The sequence below is a fragment of the Cibotium barometz genome, chromosome 40, assembly GCF_041138505.1.
Source record: "Cibotium barometz isolate CiBa-2024 chromosome 40, ASM4113850v1, whole genome shotgun sequence".
NCBI classification, from domain to species: domain Eukaryota; kingdom Viridiplantae; phylum Streptophyta; class Polypodiopsida; order Cyatheales; family Cibotiaceae; genus Cibotium; species Cibotium barometz.
The window spans coordinates 28,891,644-28,914,481 of NC_141085.1; the positions used below are offsets into that span (position 1 = coordinate 28,891,644).

General features: G+C 43.9%; 1 protein-coding gene across 2 annotated transcripts in view; it reads right to left on the reverse strand.

The window, feature by feature from the left end:
* TTN1 (ARM repeat superfamily protein) overlaps positions 1-22,838 on the reverse strand; it is a 122,562-nt gene that overhangs the window by 66,014 nt on the left and 33,710 nt on the right. For both annotated transcript variants that reach the window (XM_086779485.1, XM_086779486.1), the window contains exons 3-6: positions 17,526-17,628; positions 17,223-17,399; positions 2,614-2,787; positions 2,373-2,489 (exon numbers count right to left, since the gene is read on the reverse strand). In XM_086779485.1, coding sequence (XP_086635611.1) covers positions 2,373-2,489; positions 2,614-2,787; positions 17,223-17,399; positions 17,526-17,628 — 571 coding nt within the window. The remainder of the gene's footprint in view (positions 1-2,372; positions 2,490-2,613; positions 2,788-17,222; positions 17,400-17,525; positions 17,629-22,838) is intronic.

Sequence of the window (22,838 nt, forward strand, 5' to 3'; positions counted from 1 at the left end):
ATGTGTTGCCATCTTGGTGATCCTTGGTGGTTCTTCATCAGTTGATCTTATGCAGGCAGCAGTACTCTTAGGAAGAGTGCCGACTTCAACTACAACAAAGATATCTTCGTTATCTTTTATGTGTTGTAGTCCCTACCTTTCACATCCCTACTATATGTGATGGAAGAGTTATGGTGTCATCCAAACTAGAACAATACTTTGTGATGTAACCTTTATAGCCAGTGGGCATTTTCTGTTCTATGCGAGTTCCTGATCAAGCACACCCTGCAAGATATGTATGCTTAGATCAAGAGAGGGCGCTAGAAATTCTATGTGATCTAGCATCCATACATTAGGGTGCATCATTGTGCTGGACACATTAACCTATGTGAACCTTAGTGTACGTGATATTAAATCTTAGCATTTGGTATAGACATGAAGTCTAAGGTTGTTTCCCTCATGTAAAGTGGCAATTACTAAAGGGGAGTTCAACCTAGGATAGATCTAGAAGGGCTTAGGTGGCATAGCCCTGACATCACTGCTTAGGTCAATGAGTGGCTCTTGATGGGCTATATAAACAAGGCCTATCTCCCTCGTGGTAAGGGAGAGAGCTCTACTTTTTATAATCACTCTTTTTGAGTAATCAAGCTTAGTGGATCCTTTGTGGACAAATCCTTTGGCTCTCTTTAGTGTTAATGCTACTCATTGTGTGCTTAAGTTAATTATATGTTTAGCTTTTCTTCGTGAGTTCTTGATTAGCTTTGCTAAGGCATTTTCATTTTCCACATGTACGAGGAACTCACATCAATGCAGCTGGAACATAGAAGAAATATCTCATACAAGTCCAAGCATCTAGGGATCAAAACAAACGGGCATACACCGAGAGGGAAGAGTTCTCATTGCAAAGAAAAGGGAGGACTAGACGCAGCAAGCCAATTAAGGATGTGTAGCTTGTGAAACCACAAAGCCTCTTCCTATTGTTACAAGATTGATATCGTCTTCACCGGGTAATTTCATGAAAAACCTGAAGGACTATGAAATTGCATTTCACAAACAAAGTCGCCACAGCTTGTTAAGGGGATTGCCTCAGATAGAGTTGGCAAACAGTTTATAGAGCTGACACATATGCCAGAAGGGGTCAATACTCAAAGACGAAGAGTGGCTGTGTTGCATAAATTGCATCTAGGCAAGTGGTACGATGGACTGCATATTCCATATACATACGTGGTCCAACTACGTAGGCGGGCCCGGGATGTATATTAATTGGTATGGTTTTCCCTTCATGAACATCAGGGTCAAGACTCAAAGACGAAGAGTGGCTGTGTTGCATAAATTGGATCTAGGCAAGTGGTACGATGGACTGCATATTCCACATACATATGTGGTCTAACTACGTAGGCGGGCCCAGGATGTATATTAAGTGGTATGGTTTTCCCTTCATGAACATCAGGGTTTCAGAAGATCTATCTAGCCAAGATCTCCTTATCAAGCACTGTACAAGGACATACAGGATTTTTCCCACAAAGAAAGAAGTATTACTAGTGATAGATTTCCATGCTTGGACAACAGAGAACAAGCTGAGAGGGTATACTAAGTTGAAAGTTCCAGCCATTCGAATGCAACTCTTACGCATTTCATAGAATCGCATTGTATGCTTGTAGTGGGCTTTCAATAAAAACTTCATAAACTTCCTCACTTCAGTTTCATGTAACATAATGACTCGCATGCCAGTATGGCAGATCATGGTGTGTCAATCCTTGTCCTGCCACTATCAATAGCACTTGAAGGCTGCTACCATATGAGGGGTTTCACAACTAGACTGGAATCCACAAGAATTGGGCTTCGCGAGGAGATAGTATTCCCTTGTCTTGGTGCCTTGATCTTGCATAACAAAAGAGGCCGCCTATGATGAGAATGCCACACATCTGTCTGACGCGCCCACCTTTGGATCTCACATATTACAGCATGTCTTGATGCCATGGCTTCCGCCCTTCGATGTAACCCCACTTCTCTGCATCTCTATCTATGCATGCAGGGTGGGGGATGATGATGATGATAAGAGGAACCCATGATACACCCAAGAGACCTTTAAGCTTTTCAATTGCAGATTATGTGTACAGCATCTTCTATTGTATGTACCTCCTCTGTGCAGCACATTTTGCAAAAACCCAAAGCTTTCTATGTTTCACTAGTCAACTGTCCCTCAGAGCCTTTCTCCAGACGTAACTTTTATCCAAAGTGACACAGAGATACCCCATAGAATCTGTGCACCCTCAGATGATGTCTCTCACTGAGAGAAAGATGGCAAGCCTTTTCTCTTGTGAGTAGCTCTCCCATTTGAATGTTAGTCATACACGCATTATCAGTTTTGAGGTTGGATCAGAGCAGTCTACCTGTATCGGATTGAGAAGCTCTAAAACCGAAGCCACCACCTCGTCAGCTAGACTTGAGGTCAGCCTCCCAGTTATCCTTCCAATGCCCTTTGCTGCCGACCACCGTACAACTGTATCCTGTGAATTTCAACAAAATCACACACACAAAACACACATGCATGCACAGACCTTAGCAAACCTAAGCAGAGCTGGCCAGTTCGGTTAGAGCTTGAAATAACAGAGGATGGTCCATTCTTTCTACCTTATCTTTCAGGCTTGTTAGTAAATGCTCAATAATGTCCTCCACTTGTTCAGGCACATCAAAATATTCTTCTTCCTCTGTGTGTTCTACACCATGGAAGCCCCCATTCAAATCCTTTGCATCTGCATTAAGTGGTATGGATGAAAGGTTTTGCACTATCACACTATCAGTCCCCTGCGCAACAAAAAAATGGATCAAACATCGAACACTCAAACACAAAATGATCAGACCAAACAACACAATTGTCTAGATACCCCTTAAATGTTGCTTAGAGTGTCCTAACCGGGCAAACTCATGCATGATGTTAGGTTATGTTAAATGTTAAGGTGGAGGATCAAGAGGGTGCAGATTATGATGTTCTCACGCATGATCAAGAGTAAGCCCTCAGTGCCCCATGAGATCATCCTTGCAAAGTTTGGAGCATCGCCCCTAGTTTGTGGATGCCCTCTTCCACACTATCACTTACATCTCACACCTTTATACTCTAGATAGGGCTTCACGCTAGCCACACATGGCTCACACTCCGAGAGATTCATTGAGAATCCTGGATACCTTCATAGGCACATGTCACATGGCATGAGGATTGCTATTGGCCAGATGAGGTTATCTTCACACCAATTCAGGAGAGAGAGGGCGAGCCGAAGGTATCCCACAGGAGGCTCAGATATGTAGACTATGCTTATTAACTGGAGAGGTTGAGTCATAAGAGCACTACTTGTTCAGATGCCATGTGTACTATGAGACACCATGAAGGTTTCATTGCCTCTTCAGAAAGGATTTGGCCCTCTTGCTTGAGTGATGCACTACAGTGATCAAGATGCTTGGGATCTACTTAATAGTCAAGCGCCCACGGACACACAGGAGAGGACACAAAGACCCCACTCAGGCCACTATCACAGATTTCTTAAGCCCCCAGCAGACAAAGCCGCTGGAACCCACCCAGCCCCCAGTGAGCCACACTGAGCACATAGGACACACACAGCAAACCGGCCCCTGTGATCAATCCCCGGAGGTCTTGGCTACTCGCACCCATGGAGTTACCATAGAGAACAGCCTCCAGAGAACCAACCTCAGAGATTCAGGCACTTCACCCATCAGCTCCTCATTCGAGATATTCTTTGACACCACAGGGAGGCACCAAGGCAGGAGGTGGATATCATGGCCCTATACTCTGTCCAGGATGCATGAGATTTTTGTTTCAACTTACTACATTGTATACACAGAGACCTACGTAGAGCGTCGTAGACGCTTCTTTTCAAGTTCTTTTGACAATCAGTTTACACGTGGATTACTTGTAACTTTTTTTTGGTCTCATAAACCCTTTGGGTCTCTAGTGCAAGTTAATCTCTCTCTCTCTCTCTCTCTCTCTCTCTCTCTCTCAGGCCCCCAAGGCAGCAACATAATTGTGCACGCAATGGGAGAGGTGGAGAAGCTCGGGAATAGGTAGCCCTCATGGAGGACACCTACAAGAAACTCGTGGGTGATTTCAAGAAAACCTTTGATCACGCTCTCAACCAGTAAAAAAAGGAGACGGAGGCCCTCCGGAAGGAAGTACAAGACAAGGACGCACGCATTCAGGTACCCAAACAGCAGGTGGTCACACTCAACGCAACCCCCCTCGCCACAGAAATCCCAGCTTTGGGGGAATTTCAGGCCCAAACAGCGGGACTTGAGGCCACCATTAAACAAGATGTGGAGGATGGGGAAATCAGCAAACACCAGGTACTTGCAGCCAATGACAAGCTGCGGGAAGAGCAATAGACCACGAAATCCGAATGGATACAAGTGGTTAAAAAACAGAGGGCCCGACAAGCTACCATGAATGAAACCTTGGAGGAGGAGAGATGCAGGAAGGTGAGTGTCATGTGCACAGTGTGTATCTACCGTGTGCTACAGTGTGTATCTACCGTGTGCTACACGCACGCAAGACTAGTTTCGAGGGGAAGCTTGGAACTAGGCAGGCTGATTGACGAGCTGAGTTAGGGATATACTAACGGGCGGGCACCCAAGTATGGACGGGCGGGCGCCCAAGTGTGGACGCCCGATGTTACCTTTTGGGTTAACCAATGCTCCAGCCACTTCCAGCAAATGATGAACGATCTTTTTCGTGAACATTTGGGGAAATTTGTGGTGGTGTTCCTGGATGATATTTTGATTTATAGTCGTATTCTTGAGGATCATGTCAGACACCTCACGATTGTCGTATCTATTTTAAGACAGAATCGACTATATGCTAAGTTAAGTAAATGTGAGTTCTTTATGACCGACATCATTTACTTGGGACACAAGATCACTAGAGATGGATTGAGCATTGATCATGACCGACATCATTTACTTGGGACACAAGATCACTAGAGATAGATTGAGCATTGACTATGACCGAGTTCAGAAGGTTCTGGACTCGCCTATACCGCGAACAGTGAAACAACTTCGTTCTTTTCTCGGTTTTGTTGTTTTTCTTCGAAAATCTGTGCGGGAGTACTCTCAGCTCACACTACCGATGACCGACTTATTGAAAGGTCGTACACGTAAGTCAAATCAGCCTATCACTTGGAATAACGATTTGGATATGGCCTTCAGACTTTTGAAAGATAAAGTCAAGGAAGCACCTATCTTAGCATTGCCTGATCCTAGTCGGCCTTATATTCTTGAAACTGAAGCCAGTGACTATGCTATCGGGACTACTTTATTTCAAGATGGTAGACCGGTTGCTTTTGAAAGTAAAAAGCTAGACGACACTCAATCTCGTTGGCCAACCCTTGAGAAGGAGCTTTATGCTGTGATTCATGCTCTCAAGGTTTGGAGACATTATTTATATGGCTCCAATGTGGTATTGACTGATCATCAATCAATCAAGTATGTGTGTGATGTGGATGATTTGAGAGGAAGGAAAGCTCGTTGGGCAGAGTTAATGCAAGATTTTGATTTTGAGATCCGTTATCGGAAAGGGTCCATGAATAGTATTGCAGATGCGCTTAGTCGGATTAGAGAGGTGAATACTTTGTCATTCACCGAGATTTCTACTGACCTATTTCAGTCATTGAGAGGGCTTTGCAGGACTGATAGTTATTTTGGTCCATTTTGGCAGAAGATCCAGGACGGGAGCTCATTGATTGACCAAGACTCGATGACTGAGCAGTCTACTATTCAGGCTACAGGAGGCCAGTGGATGATTCCGAATGGTTTACTATTCCGTAATGACAAAATTTGTGTACTACAGATCCCGAACATTAGGTCCAAGATTCTTAAGGAGTGTCACGACGCCCCTTCTGCTGGACACCTTGGGGTACACAGGACACTATCATTAGTGAAACACACTTTTTATTGGCCAAAGATGAAAGGGTATGAAGAAGATTATGTTCTCAAGTGTCAAATTTATCAGGCAAATAAAGCTGAACGCTTTAGACAGGCTGGGTTGTTGCATCCTTTACAAATCCCAGGTAATAAATGGGAAAGTATTTCCATGGATTTTATTAACGGATTGCCAAGAACACATCAAGGCCACGATTCTATTTGGGTTGTGGTAGATCGCTTGACAAAAAATGGCTAGACTTTTACCGACCCGAAAGACTATTACAGCTACGCAATTAGCACGGTAGTTTATCGAGCAATTGTTTAGACTGTACGGGTTACCGCAGGACATAGTCAGTGATAGGGACTCTAAGTTTACGAGTGATTTTTGGAAACTTGTTTTTGAGAAGTTGGAAACAACTTTGAATTTGAGTTCCTCAGATCATCCTCAATCTGATGGCCAGACTGCAAGAGTGAATCAGATTTTGGAGGATATGCTTCGAGCATATGTATCCAAAAGACAAAGTTCATGGCAGGATTATCTTCCTATGTTAGAATTTGCATATAACAGTACTAAGCATACGAGTACAGGGTTTAGTCCTTTCATGCTTATGTATGGTTTTCAACCTAGATCACCTGTTTTACAGTAGGATTCTCAGGACTTCAGCATGATGCAGCACGTAATTTTTTGCAAGATATGCAGGAAATGTTAGAAGTTGCAAAGGAATCTATTAGAAGTGCTCAAGACCGAGACAGGTTTTATTCTAATACACATCGTTCACCCAGAGAGTTCTCTAAAGGAACGATGGTGTATTTGCGAGTTCCGAAAGATTCCGAGACTTTACGGACAGGTCGATCTCCGAAATTATCCCCTAGATACTGTGGACCATTTCGTATTACACGACGGATTAGTTTAGTTGCATATGAATTGGATTTGCCTTCTCATGTGAAAGTTCATCCTGTATTTCATGTCAGTAGACTTAAGGAAGTACTGGGTGGAGCAGATCAATTAGTTACTCCTCAAGAAATTATAGATGTCGAGGACATGACATTTGTTCCGCACGAACCTGAAAAGATTCTTGGATTTCGTGAAAGAAAATTGTGTAATACGCTTATCACGGAATACAAGATCAAGTGGAAGGATCGTGTTGAGGAGGACGCTACATGGGAGACATTGACTACTCTTCAGAGAGATTACCCTGGCTTTTTAGTGAGCTCAGGAGTGAGCTCTTAGAGGAAGGGGAGTATGTCATGTGCACAGTGTGTATCTACCGTGTGCTACACGCACGCAAGACTAGTTTCGAGGCTTGGGGAAGCTTGGAACTAGGCAGGCTGATTGACAAGCTGAGTTAGGAATGTACTAACGAGCGGGCACCCAAGTATGGACGGGCGGGCGTCCAAGTGTGGACGCCCGATGACCAGCCAAGAGCCTATAAAAGGGTGGCCAAGGTTAGTTATTGTATTATAGAGAGTCTCGCGAGTTTGTGAGAGCTCTATGGTCTCGGAGCCTGGATCTAGTGCAAACGTGCACCTGCTTTACGCAGCCGAGGCCGGCAGCAATCTCAAGGCCCGCGAGGGCAGCTTCGTGGCGGTATGGGACGTCGCGAGGAGGAGATTGGTCGGTACGTCAACCTAGTTAGCTCAGCTCGTGGCTCGGTGGGGACAGCCAAGACTGTGGGCTCGCCCACGGCTGTCATGGTTGGAAGGTGAGTCAGGCCTACACCCCCTTGTTGTTTGTTTGTTTGTTTTATTTGCAGGATTCGAGTCTCGAACCAAGATCGATCACGAGGGGATCCGTGGGGATTTGACAGTGAGGGCCCTACATGTGCGTGTCCAAGGATTACCAACAGGGGCCTCTCCCAAGGCCGATGCACTTACCCTCTACCAAAAACTCGGGGTAGATGGGACCCCCTTTGCAGATGTGTGGAGAACCAGGAAAGGCATGATACGTGAGAGTCCCCTCCAGTCAACATGCCTTCCAAGATAGACGGGCTGCCCTCAAGGCACACAGATATTCCTGGGGGATGATTTGACTCCCATACAGGTAGCACACCATCGAGAGGCCATGGTGACTCTACAAGAGACCCGCAAGGCCGCATCATCATCACCGAGCATCGCCCCAAATAGGGGCACGGGGTCTATGCGACCACACAGTTGAGGCTAGCCATATGGAATTGCAATGGCATTATGCGGTCTGACCCAGGAGGAATGAGCAAAACCCTCACAGGTAGGGACATCATCTTCTACGCATAGACATACCAGAGCCCCCAGAGGGGACTACCATACATAGCAGGTAACAAGTGGGAGTCACCCTGATGGGGTGAGACCCGCATGTCACAGGACAGGAAGTTACAACATCTGGGAGATACCTCCTAGAGCTCGGAGCTGCACACGGTCACGTTATTTATAACAGGATACCCCGCTAGCCCTCCTCAGGCGCCTTCACCTGCTTTCCACACCGAGGTAGCTCCAGCACCATGGATTACTACTGGTATCTCCATCTTTGGCACGCCTCATCCTTAATTTCTCCACCCCGCCACCCGCCATCGACAATGACCACACCTACCTCTACTACTTCACCCTCATGTGCACACTAGGTCTAAGCTTCCTAGGCTCTATGCTGTTGGGAAACCCCATCCCCCCACCAACACACCCCACTTATCACTATACCTAGATCCATTTTGATCACAAGCTTGATGGTGTTTACTCTGACCACATTTCTCGCCACCTCCAGGATGTGGACCCACTTGCCCCCCTTGCCACCCTCACATCTCAAGTCACCACTATCCTTCACACATCTGCTACCACCTCCTTCAAATGCACACCCCGCCCCACCGCCAAGCCACCTTGCGGCACCATGCCGAAAAACGGTTGGTATAACGACGAATGTAGGGCCACCCGCTCCTGTCCCAAGAAGCATGAGGTATGCGTATTGTTTTTCCCATGACATATTCCCTCAACAAGGGATATTCATCAGTGGGTCAACAATCTCTTGACTGAAGAATGTGTGGACAGAGTTTACTTTGTAACAAGAGGATTCTCACAAATCCTACTTAACTCAATGCAGGCAAAGCAAAAGTTGTTTGAGATTGCACCTCTCTTTTACACCAAGCAAACGGTGCATGTGTTGCCATGGATACCTATTGCTGACTATCAAGCACTGCTAAAACATCAATGCCGAGTATGGGTTGAGGTGGTGGATTTCCCCACTGACCTACAGGATGCACTGCCATAAATAGATCAGACTTTGGGAAAAGTGGTGTGTGCACCCAAAATCATGGGCAATAGAAACAAACTATGTGTGTTGTGGAATACGGATGTGCCAACACCCAAAAGCATTGAAATCGAGATTGTTGATGCTCCTATGGGGAAAAAGCCATATGAATTAAACTGGTCTCCATTTGTTGGGTCGTGTTTTATATGTCACAAGTTTTTTTGCATTGGAATGACTGACACTAAAATTGCAACCCCCCGAGGACTCAATTCCTCCGCCATTAGTGCAAGAACAACCAAAACTGCCAGAACAAATACCGATGATAAATGCGGTGAATGTAAATGTGAAACAAAGTATGGCACAAAATAAACGGAAAGCAATGCAGCAAGCACAAAATTAAAGCAATGTACAAAACAGACAAATCAACCAAAAAAAGATGCTGATGGTTGGACAACACCAAATGCTCGAAAAATAGTGGCCTTGAAAAATAAGCCATATATTGCGAGGCAATGGGATAAAACATCTATGTCCTCCATCTCGAGTGATTCAAACACATGTACATCCATGAATTGGTTGCAGTGAAGGGAGGAGGGATGGAATACTTGCAACAAATGCATGGAAAGACAGAGAGATCCGGTACTAGCAAATGACTATATGCAAGTTGCATGATGGACACAACACCATGTAAATATGTAACATACAATGTACAAGGTTTTGCCCATCCAAATAAATGGCGGTTGCTCTGTGATTATATTACTTCGGCAAATCCAGACATGGTTTGCTTGCAAGAACATAATCAGCATGCATTTGCGGGAAAATTAGGCTTTTTTGGAGGTTTTAGCATTTTTTATACGGGAGCTGCTCATTACTCAAGCACATGCATAATGATACATATAGCTTTGAGGCAAGTGATTGCCTATAATGATCCTCTTGGTAGATACATTGTGCTGCAATGTATGCTAAATGAGAAAATGCATGAATTCGCGTGTATGCATATGCAGCAACAGCGACAGCTAGAAGAGAAAAACTCTAGAGAAGACTGGCTATCTATCCATAGTTGACAAACAAATGTATTTGTATTAGGAGACTTCAATAACTCTCCATCAGTGCAAGATAACACATCTAGGGATTCACACATGATTGCAACACAAAAACTGGCCTGGTACACATTTATTAGAGACATTGTAGCAATGGATATGTGAATTGTTTTGACAAAAGAGGATTCACATTTCACCATATAATGCTAGATCATAAAATCAAGCGAGGCTTGACAGATGCTGTGTGTTAAATATGCACAAACGGGATCCGAGCCTTGCAAAAGTATGGGTGGATTATGCATCACAATTATCATATCATTATTCATTATGGGTGAGAATGCATTTTGAAATACCTATAGACAATGCAAGGCTGCCATGGAAACGATTATGCATAGTCAATAGCTTCTATCTATCACATGATGCATATCGAGAAAAGGTGTACAAAATCATTGCATTACTTAGATACACAGGATGTATGCTTTGCTTTTGTCTCTTAGCATCCAAGCTTTTGAAAATTTGTTTTGACAAGCAACCTTTATCTAGTAAACGATTTTGCCTTGCTCGTATTTGCCATTTTTTCAATTTCCTCTGATTATTGCAATCTATCATATATCGTGCATTTAATAGCTTTTCTTCCTTCTCTTGATTCAATTGCCTTGTTTTTGCAATCTTATGTAATGCTTGCATATCCAATTTGCATCGGTGTATTTGCTCTTTTTGCTGCCTCATATACCATTTGCCATATTCTATAGTGATTGATTGCATCCTTCTTACAATTTTTCTCCATGCTAAGTCCAGGTCATAGCAGGCACCGGACCAATGATGTAAATGAAATACGTGGCACATTTCCAATTAGTCTTTGCTACACCAAGACACTTCTCTCGGCAAGAATTGAAAGAAAAAGCCATGATGCTTATAAATGTGACACCAATTCTTAATCAACAAGAAGCTACATAGATGGAATCCCCTTTCACCATCATGGAATTAAAAAGTTCTCTTGCTAGAATGGGTAAGTGGAAGTCACCAAGATGGGATGGATTGCCTGTGGCATTCTTTCAACATTTTCGAGAGGAATTGGAAGACATTCTATTGGCAATGATAAATGTCGCATGGTTACAAGGAGTGAAGCCTGCTTCCTTTGGCAAGAGGGCCTCCTGAAATTGGCTCCAAAAAGGATGTATGCCTAAATTTGACAGATTGGAGACCTATCACTTTAATGCCAGTGCTATACAAATTGGTGACAGAGATGATCCCCAATAGAATAGCCAATGTGCTTAACAAAGGGTTGCATCTTGCCCAGTATGGATGCATTCCCAGATGACAAATAACAAACAACATATGTAATGCTTATGTGGAAATAAAGTATCCCGCATAAACTAGTCAAGAGGTGTTGCTACGGCAGGTAGACATTGCCAAAGCATTTCATACAGTGCACCGAGACTTTATTACTGCCACCATGAAACGTTTGGGGTTTGGGCCAAAAATGACAAAAGTCATCTAGTGTCTGTATACAGGCAACGCAGCTAGATGTATCATTGGGAAAGAATTATCATCACCCTGGACTTTGGAAAATCGGTTAGGCAGGACTGCCCACTAAGTGCCTGTTATATGCAATTGCCACTCATCCTATCCTGATGTATATGGATATTCTTACTTGAGAAGGAGAATGGCATGGACTGGTAAACTAGATGGGTCATCAATGGTTACACAAGCATATGCTGATGACTCTTTTTTATTCCTTGCAAATACTCCAAGTGTCACATGCACTCTGCACTCAGTGCATGGTGACAAACTAGTTCATCATCAACAGTGCAACATTTGTACATTATTAGAACCCAGTAGGATGTTATTTGTCGTACACCGTGACCCCAATCTACATCCTCAATCCAGGATAAGTTAGGCACGAGCTACGTAGGTCATTCCTCAACCTTAGCGGGTCAGTCAGTCAGTCAAGTCCCTTAACCAACTTGGAGAGAATCATTCATGCATGTAGAGTCAGTAGAAGCCTTAGGGTTTGCATCGGAAAGCACTCTACATCCTGCATAATATGCATTCATATGCCTGTGCATCATTTAGAACATCCCAGAAGCCTTAGGGAATTTACTAGGATTTATCTAGTATTTTTTCCATATTTTATTGTATTTATTTAGTATTTATTGTCATTTATAAACATAAACTTTATTAAATTAATGACCAACCAACTTGACCAGCCCCTAGTTAGTATAAATAGGCTTGCATAGGGCTTAGACATTCGTTCAGTCTACAGTGAGCTAGGCGCCTTCATCCTCAGCACCAAGAGCATTCCCCGCCTTCAGCCTAGATTAGTCCCTACCTTTGGAGCTTGTGTTTGTGTTTTCAGCCTTCCTTGCAGCTTAACGCAGCCCCTTCATGCAGTCCATTCAGTAGCCAGCAGTTACACAGTCTCTAACGCAGCAGTTCAGTCCATCTGTACCCTAAACGCAGCAATTCAGACCATCAGCCCTTAGGCGCCCGCATATAGTACCCTGCCAGGCTCCAGGACAGCAGTTTACCCTCTGCATTTGAGCACATATCACCACCAGCAGCCATTCAGACCACTCCAGTCCTGCATTTGCAAATCTGCAGCAGTTTCCAGCATTGCGTTTCAGTCCTACAGCAGTACCCCGCCTTCTGTGCATCATTCATACATGCAACAGTCATCTGGTGAAGGTAACATATCATTCATAAGCATTTACAGTATAGTTAAATAGCTTTGAACAGTCCACCGCAGTCCTCTCTCACCCTCAGGGGTGCAGCCCTTCCTCATGCCCTTGGGAAGAGTGCATAGGCTCGAGATCAGTTCATTGAGGTGTTTCTACAGCCGTGTACAGTTCAGCCAAGCTTCCGATGCTCCGAGATCTTGCGTTTGGCTTATCTACAGTCCACGGTCATTCTCTCTAAAGTAATAAGCAAATACTATCTCGTTAACGAGATAGGGGGCCCTTCAGTGGGTAATTTGGGACCCAATCTCGTGTGTAGTTCTCATATCTCTTTAAAGTTTGAAGTATTAAAGTGGATTGCTAAACTCACGAAACTCAGGATACACAAGACGGTGTGAGCATTTGTGTGACAAGATCCTTCCAATACAAAGACTTCCGCTGCATATTACACCAAGAGATTTGGCAGTGATTATGGATGTTTTGTAATTGTTTGGAACAGCAATGGGGCTAAACATCAACTTTAGAAAGTCGAAGTTGCTACCACTAAAACAGGCGGATGGACATAGTATACTCTGGCCAAGAGATATACTACCCCCAGGCCAAATCACTAGGCATTTGGGATATTCTTTGGGTTGGAACATATCTATCAAAGAAGCAGTTGCATGGGTGCAAACAAAAGTCAAACAGAGATTGATTACTAGCACTTGTCTACATGGCCTTTGCATGTCAGGTTGCGAAAAGTACAATCCATCATAATGTCTTAAGAGTTCTTCTTGCCATTTCTGATTAGGGACAAAAAATTGCTCAACACATTCATGTTATCAGCAATGGAACTGTTATGGAAAACTGTTATGGAAAACAAGCACTGATAGGATATAAGATAAATCAGTGGTTTCACAATAACAAGTGTGTGTTTGTGTGTGAACAGCCCCTAAAAGGGTTATTGTGCTAGTAGTGTGTGAGCACACTCTTATGAGTGGATAAGGTAAGTGTGCCATGTGGCATACACTTATTATGTGTGTTATTTGTATAGGTCAAAAGATAAGGCTGCAAGCCTACAAAAGCATTGTCCTTGGTGAGTGAACATCATTTCTATCATATCAATCAATCTATCGTTCAGACGTGCAATACTCTCCCTCTACAATTCAGCATTCCCTCTTACTCTCTCTATCTTTCTATCTCTATGCACCATTGTCATGGCTTGAGTCATACAATAATCTCTCTCTACAGCTCAGCATTCCCTCTCTCTCTCTCTCTCTCTCTCTCTCTCTCTCTCTCTCTCTCTATGCACCATTGTCATGGCTTGAACCTATACATTGTATTCACACGTTTTGTCTCATAGGCCCATTGGGTCTCTAGTAGACGTTAATATATCTTTCTTTCTTTCTCTCTCTCCTTACACATGCTCCACTTCTACACACATCATGATGGATACCTTCAACCACCATAGTGTAGTTCTCAAACCCTGTGTAAATACCACCATGGTATCAGAGCCTCTTCTCCCTGCCTCTTACCGCTCGCCTATCCACCGTTGCCTCTGCCAGAGCCGCACTGTGCTGCCCATCAGCATGCCACCTGTGCAGCTGCCTATGCGCCACCACTAGAACAGCAACCACCTGTGCACAGCATGTGTGGCATCGTAAAACTCGCCAGCGCCACCTGCTGCCGGCTCACAACCAGTGCCACGTCAGCTGCATGCACCTCTGCAGCTGACATGGTCCGCGCTCACTCTGACTATGGCTCCTACATCGACACTACCTACAAGTCCACATTAGAAATCGGTTTTGGGGATTTTCTCAAATGAGGTAAAAATCATGTAATTGAAGCTGTTATTTCAACAAAATGCAGGGCTTTTGCACAAATCAACCCTTTGCATCAAAATAAGAGCTTATCCAACTTGAAAAATTTGAGGGTTTCTCTCAAATATGGAGAAATTCATCAAATTGGAGATCCAACACCCACAAGTTTTTGGGGCTTTCCCAAAATTAAGCCGCTGCATCAAATTGGAACCTCTGCATTAACGAAAATTTGGGGTTTTTCCTCTACAACTCACAATTTGTGCAAATACAAGTCCTCTACCTTGAGGCTTTGACCCGGCCCACTAAGCCTAAAATGATAGTCCAAGTGTCAATCGTTTGAAAACGCTGACGCAAAAGGGAAAATCTTCATTGGGAATTTTTTTTACTTCCAAAATTTTATCTACTTCCTATTATGTTTGAGTCAAGGGTTCTCTGCCCAGGTGGTCCCCCAAAACTCATTATAGTAAATGTTGTGTGATGTGTCAATCTTTCCTTCGATGTGTGTGTCCCATCTTTGTAGGAAGCTTGGAATCTTATAAAAGGCTTTATTTTTCTCTGCATACCCCTGTTTAGATCTAGGGGGGTTGTCTTGGCCAACTGATGTAGGTTGCCATTTATGGTCAAGCTCTTATATCAAGCCTAACATGAGAGTTCAAGTGTTGGTGCCATAGTGTCTCCATTGAGCACATGATCCATTCTAGAGTCCAAATTACAATGACTATTGAAGGCTTTTTAGGGTCTCCACCTTTGCTCTGAAGGGGGGTTTATTAGGATTCGGAGCCTGGTGTGTGTGAACCCCTGTTTGTGTGTCTGTATGTGTGTGTGAACAGCCCCTAAAAGGGTTATCGTGTTGGTAGTGTGTGCACACACACTTATGAGTGCATAAGATAAGTGTGCCATGTGGTATGCACAAATTAGTGTGTGTTATTTGTATGGGTTAAATGACAAGGCTGCAAGCCTACAAAAGCATTGAGTGAACATCACTTCTATCATATCAATCAATCTATCATTGAGACATGCAATACTCTCTCTATACAGTTCAACATCTCTATATCTCTCTATCTCTGTGCACCATTGTCATGGCTTGAACCTCCATCTCTCTCTCCTTGCACATGCTCCACTCCTACACACACACACATCGTGATGGATACCGTCAAACCACCAGTGTAGTTCTCAGATCCTGTGTAAATACCAACTTTTGTTATATTTTTGTAAAAGGCTATGTTTTATTGCTTCACTGTACAAAGAAAGAAGTCCTCAAAAAAGAGGTAAACTTCTTAGAGAGCAGTCACAGAAACTAAAAGTATTGAAAAAACAAAGCCAATTGGCCATCATCAATCTGATCCAAGTAGATGGAATCAAACAAAGACTGATGTAAGGATTGACGAATGTAGGGATATCGTGCAATCCTTATGGAATGAAAAACCAACACTAGCAAGTGAGCTTTCTATGCTACTATGGAAGGAATCAAATCCTCCATACTCAAAAAGTTCTGTTCATATTGATTAAGTTGTTTTGCCTATCCTGAATTGTATTTTCTTCATTGACACACCACTAGGGGCAGCGTAGGGCAGCAGACATGCCCATATTGGTCAGTGGGACAATACGACAGCAGACATGCTCAAGTATGAGGGGAAAGTCATGGATCTGGTCATTATGCTCAGTAGGGAATTGCTCAGCCGTACCATCTTTTGGACATGCTGGAGTCAGGATACATCCGCCCAGCACAGAGGTTGGACAATGCATGGGAGATTATTGCTAGTACTGCAGCCTGGCACATTTTAAAGCCTAGCTGCAGTGAGGCCATTGAGGGCAATTTGGTTTATGAGTCACAAGGCATTTGCAAGATGTGGAGTGATATCATTCCCACCCTCAAGGCCACTTGGGCCAAAATTTAGGGATCTTTTAGGCCTGCGAAGAAAAAGTGCTGCCAATTTATGAGAGTGAGATTATGGCATCTTTTTCACTCCCACTCATATGGGACCTTGTTGACAGCACAAGATACGGGATTGGTTGAGATTTCCCCCTTGTTTGGTTTGAAATCTACCTCTTGTATATTTTTTCATACTCAATAGAAGTCTTTTTAAGTGAAAAATAGGGAAATTGATTATATGTAACTTTGTCCTCTAAAAGTACTTAGCACCTATAAATAGCACACCTCTTCCCTCGTTCTTCATACTTGCTATTGGAGCTTTCCTTCCCCTTACCTAACCTTCTCCCAGACCTAGAGTAGCCAAGAGGTGCAGATTTCAGCCCCTAACTTCAGCAGCAAGTTCCTTCTTCCATTTCTCAGCCAGCGTTTGCTTGGATTGAGAGGTTCTCAAGCAACTAAGCTTGTCACAGAGATTGTTCTTAAGTGGAGATTAGGTGTTAACTTCAGTTCTCAACCTTGAGTCACTTGAAAATCTTTGTATACATGTGAGCAGTTGCTCAAGATCGCTTCTATTTCTTCAGTCTTTCATTGCATTGATCATCTCTGTTACTACCTGCACTTGATCAATAGCCTTTCATTTTGACTAGCATGAAGAGAGTTTGAACTACAAGTCACTCTGAAAGATTATCCGAAATGAGCTTTAAAAAGCAGCATTACCCTATAGCGCCAAGCTGTAGTTCTAGGAGGCAGATATACAAGTCCAATACGCTGGATTAGTTTAACCAAAAACTTTCTTAGCAACAAGCTCTGAGTTGCTATGGAAGACTTGGAAAGCTGACTGGCTTCCTCCCACGCTGTTGACGTGACCGGATATAGGATGTCACGACCTCCAGTCTGAAATGTGAAAGAGAGCCCATTACAAGGTTAGAATAAAAACCACAAGGTTGAGCTGTCTATGAACAGCATGAAGAAGGCCCAAAAAGGTCTACCAAACTTTTGTGAAAGTACACAGCCACTGACCTTGAAAATGGCAGCCACTGCTCCCATAACACCAGGCGCCAAAAAAACTCCTGTGGAGTTATCTAAGGCAGCTAAAATAGCCCCTTGAGTCCATGTCATGAAGCTGCAGCACCAAAATTGCTAATAAATACCCATGTCAAAAAATTCCATCGTTAAATACATTAACAGTTTGCAAGAGGTGTACATGTCAAGGTCTATAGAAATGCTAGATACAGTACATACTGTAGTTTGCCAGCAGACATCTTTTTCTTCTTTTTGAGAGAGAATATTATGGCTTAAAAATAGGCAACCTTGCATCCATTGACTGCAGTGAGCGGGGTGCGGAGTTCAAAATCAGGCACCTGCCTTGAGAACTAAACCCCTTTCCAACTAAGCCACATAACCATGGACTCATTGCATTCCCATCTTAGCCCCATACTGTTTAGAAACAACATTCAGTATGCAGACAGTTGTTCTCTCCTCTCCTAATCTCTCCTCTTCCTTCTCCCTGTTCTCTTTCAATCTTCCTCTTTCCTCCTTTTTTTTAAAGGAAAACAGCTTAAGATGTCAAAATAGTACAACCATCAGATAGTATCTAACAGGAGTGTTGAGAAGAGAAAGTCAAAACTTACAAACTATGACCACCAAGAGACAATCACCTGCTATCCAGGACAGCTTAACTCATATCATTAAAAAAAGCAGACTCTCTGTATCTGTGCATGAGTTGCTGAAGATAGGTTAGACTGAGTACGTATTGGTGTAGCTCTTTTCTCTGTCCCTCATCCCTTACAGTTCATAGTATTTACATGCTGCAATGTGTTGCCCTACCATGTAGCAGCTGGACATAATCCACCAGGATCATGGATTATGGATTGTGGTTATGAGAGATAGCATTGGGGTTATCAGGCATCATTGCTATGCTAGGGTATTTCCTGTAGCATTCATGGATCCACGCTCAGGATTCCTCCAGACTGACAAGTTTTTGTCTTAACTTACTGGCAATGAATGTTCACGGGACAAAAGATATGCTTGGAAATCCCAAGGATGCCTGTGCACGAACCTGTTTGAGACCAATAAGTGACTTCACATTGTTTTCCAAGTGGTAAATGTAAATCCAAACGCTTTTTAAATTAATTGGGTTTTAATTATCGTCATTATTAACCGATAAGTGACTTCACATTGTTTTCCAAGTGGTAAATGTAAATCCAAATGCTTTTTAAATTAATTGGGTTTTAATTATCGTCATTATTAGCCAATGAGGTGATAGCTCAAGTGGTGAAGGTGTTTGCCTAGGACCAAGAGGTCCTGGGTTCAAAACCACCCTTGGTGCTTCCTCGGCAGCATCGCCTACAGGCAGATAATTAACCGCCTACAGGGAGTGAAAAATTGGTAACTACCGGGAGGATCTTGGACCTAGGGCCAATCAAAAAAAAAATTTATGGTCAATATTAATGTTTATTGTGCATCCGATTATGATAAACAAGGTGGACAAGTTATAAACACGCTGCAATCAATCAAATGAAGTGTTAACGTGGTAAATTGGTGTTACGTACCTGATGCTAACCGCAAGGTTACCCAACCTAACTTGGGGGCTAGGGGCCCCGAGAATAAGGAAAGCAGGGTTATTATAAGGGTCAAGGCTTAAGTGAGTTATCAGTGAATAATCCCATACGTGAGTTATCAGTGAATAATCCCATTGAGTTATTAGTGAATAATCCCATAAGTATAGCTTCTATTTGAAAAAGCTATATAGGTGAGGGTTATGAGTGGAGTGGGTTATATTGTATAGTTGTAGACCTGTGCTATGATGGTCAATGCTTGGGCCAAGCGGAGAGTGCTAACCCACTCCTACCGGTCCTTGATGATTCAAACAGTTTGCCATCGGTCCCAGAGGCCTGCCCCGGTGGTGGCAGGGGGTCTGCGGGGTGCAGAGGCCACCACAGGCCGTCAACGGTCTAGGGGGCTACTGGTAGTCCCTCAGCCCGCGACCATATGGCCTGCATAATAAGTTGCACAATTTCCCACCATTAACTCATATGTGAACAACCCACTTTTGCATGCAGGGGGTCTGCGGGGTGCAGAGGCCACCACAGGCCATCAACGGTCTAGGGGGCTATTGGTAGTCCCTCAGCCCGCGACCATATGGCCTGCATAATAAGTTGCACAATTTCCCACCATTAACTCATATGTGAACAACCCACTTTTGCATAAAAACAATCCCTCTCTCTTCTGCATATACACCAAGGAGGTCCATCATCCTCCATCATGCCGGTAGTCCCTCGGCCCACGACAGTCGACCATATGGCCTGCGTAATAAGTTGCACAATTTCCCACCATTAACTCATCATATGAACAACCCACTTTTGCATAAAAACAATCCCTCTCTTCTGCATATACATCATGGAGGCATAGTAACAGGAAACGGCAATTTCCTAGCCCAAAAATGCGGAAACGCCGTTTTCCAACAGTCGTCGTTTCCATTTCCGTTTCTATGTTTCCTAATCTCCAATAAAAAATCACCCATTGATTTGTCTCATCTAGTGCTTTCATAGTGATTTTCTACAAATTTTGATCACTATCTATTTCGAATTATGATGGTGTACTCCTCAAGCTTTTCCCTAGTTATTAATTTTCTCATTATTTTTATACTATGTATCATACATCGACTGACTCCTTTCCATTTCCTAGATTTGAGCCGTTGCCGTTTCCCAGAGGTTGGCTGTTGCCGTTTCCGTTTCATGTAACTATGCATGGAGGTCCATCATCCTCCATAACTGTTGGACTGTTGATCCTCAAGCTCCACACAAACCCTCTCCAAGATCGCTTACACATCATAAACACATAGTTAATCAAAATTAATAACGGCGGCAAGCTCAGGCTCACTACCGAATCGTAGATCCGAGAATGTCGGATCCACCCCGAGCATAGGGGTCAAGGCTTTTGTCCATAGAGACCCAACCAAGAGCCCCTCGTGTCCCATACTACCATGACGTGTCCCCACCTTCAGCCCCCAAACCCCCTACCCCTAGGGGGGCTTGAGGCCTCCCAAGCCCCAGTCCTTTACAAATTCTAGACCACCTGCTCCTAATTCTAGAGGACGACAGATGTTGATATCCCAAGTGGCAATCCTACAAATGAGCACCCATCTCAGGATCACACTAGCTGCACGGATCCACCAACAAACCGAATGGCCAAAGATGCAAAAGTCTCTCACAGCCATAGTCCCCAAGCCGGATCATATGCAACCTCTAGGGGGGAGGGGTCACAATGTTGCCTGAAGTTGTAAAATCCCACTATCTGTTAGCAGTCATCTCCTGTCTGTACACTATGTCAGGGCCTCTGTTGTGGGTGTGTCCGCCCAATTTTGGTGTTTCCCCATTTTTCCTCACTTCCATGTATTTTTCCCATTTTTTGCAACGTGTGGGAGGTTGTCTGCTACCTGTCGGCTGTTCCATTTGCTGGCCGACTGATGGTTGCATACCTGACTACTGTCCAGCCCTGGCCGACTGCCCTTGTGCTGGCCGACTACCCTCTGTGCTGAATGTGGGCATTTGGGGCTGATGTCGGTTGTTTCAGTGCTGGCCGACCAGTAGCCTGGGGCCATATAAAATGGCCCCATGCCCCCCCAACTTGTCATCGAGCACTCTGGGATTTCTTGGTGTATATATAGCAGAGTTACACTATCTTCTCTCTCTTGCATCTGTGTATTGCTCTCTACAGCAGTTGTCTTCATTTCTGCTATGCATTTTGACATGGTTTCAGAGCCCCAGGTGGCTTGAACCTTGGAGACAGTGGGACGTCGAGGGTTTGCTGATTTAGGTGCTGATTGGAGACTGTTTTGGGCTATACGGGACTTGGAGATCAAGTAGAAGGAGGCCATCACCGTTGGACAACCACCTTGCATTCTATTTGCAGCCTCTTCTTCTTTTTTCCCACCCACCCTCCCTTCACAAGACCTTGTGAACCCTTGAGATGGTAGATTTGCTTGAGATGGCTAAGAAGCAAGTGAAGATCCCGACACTCCCCACGTTCCCGGTGGACCGCCAGTTGGACGGGAACAACTACGGCATATGTAAGGTAATGATGGAATCTGTTTTGGAGTCCTATGACTTGAGTGATTTCATTGTTGTTGGGGTTCCACGGCCAGAGTTAGAAGAAGGGGAGTTACCCTCTATTCGGAAGGAACAGGAGGCACAGGCACAATTATGGGATCGTGTCAATGCCAAAGTCTGTTCTTTCATCTTCCTCAATTGCACACCACAGGTGATCAATCATATAAAGCATATGACGTTGGCCAAAGGTATTTGGCAACATTTGGCTTCTCTCTACAACAAGGTATCACCCATGAAGAGAGTGTCCTTGGAAGTTAAGATGCGAGTGATAAAAGTCGTCGACGATGTGGGACCACATCAACAAGCTGCAAGCTCTTCAGCACGAAGTTCTCCAGGCATGGAAAGTGATATCATCAGAGGATATGGCCACAACGTTGCTGTCACATTTGCCCTCTCAGTAATCAGCCTTTTACTCTTTGTTGATCACCAATGGCAGGCTCAGCACCACCACATGGGAGGAGCTTGTGCCTATGGTCTAGGACTAAGAAGAGCGATTAGGTTCTGAGGCCTTAACTGGCCAACGGACGAAAGGCCATAATAATAACAACAAGGATAAAGGGAAGGCTTCATCGGAGAAGTCTTCTGAGAAGAAGCCGGATTCAGATCAAGAGAAACTGAAGGCCGAGAGGACCTGTATGATTGTGCCGAGAAAGGGCACTATTGGAGGAAGTGTCGCAAGCGGACTGGGAAGATTGCTGATTCTTCAGCCTCAGCTGCAAAGACTCCATCCTTTGTGCACTTGGAGATGTTGGACACGGATGCTTCATCTTCTTCAAGCAAGGAGGCAATCGGCTTCACCGCAAAGGATACTCAGGAATGGATTCTTGATAGTGGTGCTTCTAGGCACATGCAGGGTTGTTTCCGTACGGAATATCGTACAGTACCATACCGTACGTACTCGTACGGATTTTTCAAGGAAAAAAATGCAAAAAAAAATTCCCCAAATAAAAATAATTTTCTTGGGAGGTAATGGCTTTTTTTTGCTTATCTATGGCTATTTGAGCTTCCTTTGTACTATGATGCTTCCCTCCTTTCTAAAATACTCCATATCTGGACTTGGAAATACCTAAGTTTATAAGTATTTTTTTAAAACACCGTATTTTATCGTACGATAAGAAAAAAAATTATATCATACCGTATTTTCCCGTACGGTATCGTATTGTATGAACCGTACGGTATCGTACATGACAGGTATGGGCCGCACATGACTTCTTTCAGGATC